Consider the following 3,572-nt stretch of genomic DNA (forward strand, 5'->3'; position numbering starts at 1 on the left):
GGGTATGTTGGACAATGCTAATTAAGTACTTTGATCCATTTGGCTGTTATGAATGAATGAATGTAACTTGCTTTATCTTTGCGTGGCCGGTGTCGTGATATATCTATTCCGACACTTAAATTCGTACCGCTATTGGTCGGAATAAATATATCAGGTCACCGGCAGGAAAGCTGAATCGTACCGGTGGTTAAGAACCACTGGCCTAGAGCAGCAGTCTCCTTAGTCCTTTGTTTTAAGTTAGTCAAGGCAACGCTATGGCTGCTAAAGCAAACACCAGTAAAAGAATGTTAAATTCATGTATCATGCAATTCATAAGAAATATTAGTGTACTGAAGATCTGGTTACCAAAGACGCATATGGTTGGTAAATTCATCTCTAATTTGCTGATTCATGTTATAAAATGTGATTAGTCATAACTCAGAATTTTATCCAATCAGAAAGAGCCACACAAGTTTTACACGAAATATAAGAACTTATAATGTAGAATCAGCATCAGCCGGTAAACGAATGTTTGTAGTATTTTGAATTCGCGAAAACAACCATTTAGTTCCTTGGAATGTAAGATGATCAGTTGTTTTTGCGCTTTTAGAAAGTGGGGCTGTACAGAACGCGCAAAGTAAAATATTGTTAGAGAAGCATCCTACCTAATTAGTCGTTTTTATTTTTCAGTGTGTATAGGTTTAAGATTCCGTAGAATTTTTTATAAGTATTGTTCAACATCTTGGTCTCGGAATAGTTGACAATGAAGTTTATTCTTTTAGGTATGCTGTCGTGTTGCTTTATTATTATAATAACAGAGTTCGTCAACTTTTTTACATGAACTTAATTTAAATGTACTCTACACCACTTTTCCATGTTAATACAGATTCCAATTGTTTTCCACAGTTACTCTCATTATTGGATCAACATATGGATTCTATAATGATGATGATTACGTTGTGGAATTAACACCAAGTAATTTCGACTCTGAGGTTTTGGAAAGTAAAGAGTTGTGGTTGATTGAGTTTTATGCGCCGTGGTGTGGACATTGTAGCTCTCTTGCACCAGAATGGAAAAAGGCTGCAGATAATTTGCAGGTATATACTTACTGTGCTTTGTTTAAGTTAAAAAAAAACTTAACGTTACATAGTCTAGCCCATAATTATAATTTATATATAATATATATATTTGTGAATTTAACATTTCAGTGTTTTATAAAAATCTTGGTAATAATTTTGTGCCCGATGTAAAAAAAAAGTTAAATTGCTCTGATACTCCTTTGGCTGTTCACCAGAAAAATTATATTTTTCAATAAAAAAAAATACAAAAATGTATTTCTGACAAATTCGTGCAGAAGTAATTAATAGAAACATTCAATATTTCTGATACCAATGAATAATTTGTATATAGATGTAAAGTAAAAGGTACCAACTCAGTTTCAAAAAGTACATGAAAAAACCTGCTTAAGTAAAAAAACATGCGCCATGTGACGATGCATGGGATTTACTAAATTGAAAAATGTTTTAAATTTCGTAAAATGATTGGTTCACACGGACGCACTAATTTTTGTTATAAAGAAAATGGTACAGCAGGTACCAGTGAGGCATAATAAATATTTAATATAAAAAAGGTTAAAAATTTACCAATAGAAGAAAAAGTGTAGGCAAGATTCAGCATAGTATTCGCTATGTTTATTCAAAAAAATTAAAATATACAATAAGTAAAGTCTGTATTATAATTTTATATAGTACTGTAACTGGGGTAAGATGGGACATCTTCAACACCTAATATGTAAATATCTTGGTTGTGTTTTAAACAATTAACAACAGTCTATGGGAATGGGAGTTACAGTTTTATATTTAATTTCTGTTCGTTTACTACCAAATCGGACGAGTAAACAGATGGAAAAGGTGTTCCATCTTTCCCCACCCTACTATATGTATATATATATCTACAAAATATTTACACAGAAGAAGCATTTAATAATCGTTATGCCAATCCCGATTTTGTTTTCAATTTTATTTAGTAGTTTAGAAACCTTTTTTTTTAATTATTTTTTTACTTGTTTGAAACTTTGGTGGTACCTTTTAAATTACATTTGAACATTTCTAAATTCTATCCATATTCAAATTTTGATTTTTTTGTTAGTACGGCCCATTAAAAGTTTGCAGGCACTGGTTTTTTTTATTTGAGAATATTTGAAACCTAAAAAATTAACAGGGAGTGGCGAATATTGCTGCTGTTGATATCGCACATCATACCACGTTAAGTGAACGTTACAATACTACAATTCCACCAGTTATTCTTATATTTAAAACCAACAAATACTCTCCCAGTATTTACAAAGGTACCAACCATCATTTAGTCGGTAAAAACTTCATGGGAATATAGATTGTCATGTCATTCGTGGTGAATTTTAAACAGTAGCGAACATCTGTGAGTGAGCAAGGTGTTGACATAGTTGCATGGTAGTCTGTTAATGGTGGTTTCATGTATAGGGCCTTGCGAGCATTGGTGCAGTGAATGCAGATGCCCACCCCTCATTAGGCTCTAAATACGGTGTCCAAGGTTTTCCTACAATCAAAATCTTTGGTTTTGACAAAAGTAATCCAAAACCTTACAATGGTAAGTCCCAATACTTTTTGCAATTCGGTAATAAAAGCTGATAGCCAAGTGTGTATAGTTCATTTTAATGTAGCCAAAGGTAGTTGTTACATGTTAGTTCTCTGTATATTACATATTTGTAAAATTGTTAAAAAACATTATTATGTTTAAAACCTTTGTTTTGTTTTTTAAAAAAATGTTTTGTTTTTTGAAACAATTGTTTTGGTCTAAAGCCTAAATTAGTAATAAATTGAGATGATACTTATTGTCCCGAACTCGCATCTCATTTTATATTCAGGTGCAAGATCTGCAGATGCCATCACTGATGCAGCAATGAAAGCAGTTCGCGAGATGGTAGAAGATCGAAAAAGTGGAAAAAAAGTAAAATTAGATCCTTCATAATGGGAAACTTTGTTAACCAAGTTTAAGTAATATGGGCTAACTTTGACATAAATCTTCAAAGTAATGGTGTGCCCTGCTGTAGGATCTCACTCACCTTCGTAGAATTAATACTTGTTGTGTGTTAGTGTTACTTTAAGGGACTTTACTGTGAATATCTTAACATTACTGCTGGCTTGTACTAAACCAGGGTTTCACAATTTTTCTGTAGAAACACACAGCACACTCAAGCTTTTCAAGATTAAATCACAATTTTAAGCCAATATTTATTTATTCTCTCAGAACTTATGCTTAAATAATAAATGTTTCATGGCTCACAAATGAAATTAAATAACCTTCCGTTAAACAACCATTATTTACATCATTTGGTATTAAAGTAATAGCAACTCTGTCCCAAATGTCTCTCACAGTATTTAGTTCTGTTCTCTCTTGAAATAATAAATCATTTGTTTATTGCTGATTGCAGCGTGGAGGTGGTGGTGGTGGACAAAGTCGAAAAGAGGAAAAATCATCAAGTGATGATGTCGTCACGCTTACCGATTCAAACTTTAGAGAACTTGTACTTGAAGGGAAAGAAACTTGGTTCGTTG

General features: G+C 32.5%; 1 protein-coding gene across 1 annotated transcript in view; it reads left to right on the top strand.

Moving 5' to 3' along the window:
- Positions 1-665: 665 nt before the first annotated feature.
- Positions 666-3,572, top strand: part of LOC100175296 (protein disulfide-isomerase A6-like) — a 7,064-nt gene continuing 4,157 nt past the window's right edge. The window contains exons 1-5 of the mRNA XM_026840714.1: positions 666-761; positions 886-1,076; positions 2,478-2,604; positions 2,882-2,964; positions 3,449-3,572. Coding sequence (XP_026696515.1) covers positions 743-761; positions 886-1,076; positions 2,478-2,604; positions 2,882-2,964; positions 3,449-3,572 — 544 coding nt within the window. The 5' untranslated portion in view covers positions 666-742. The remainder of the gene's footprint in view (positions 762-885; positions 1,077-2,477; positions 2,605-2,881; positions 2,965-3,448) is intronic.

This window comes from Ciona intestinalis, chromosome 2 (assembly GCF_000224145.3).
Source record: "Ciona intestinalis chromosome 2, KH, whole genome shotgun sequence".
Lineage (NCBI taxonomy): Eukaryota > Metazoa > Chordata > Ascidiacea > Phlebobranchia > Cionidae > Ciona > Ciona intestinalis.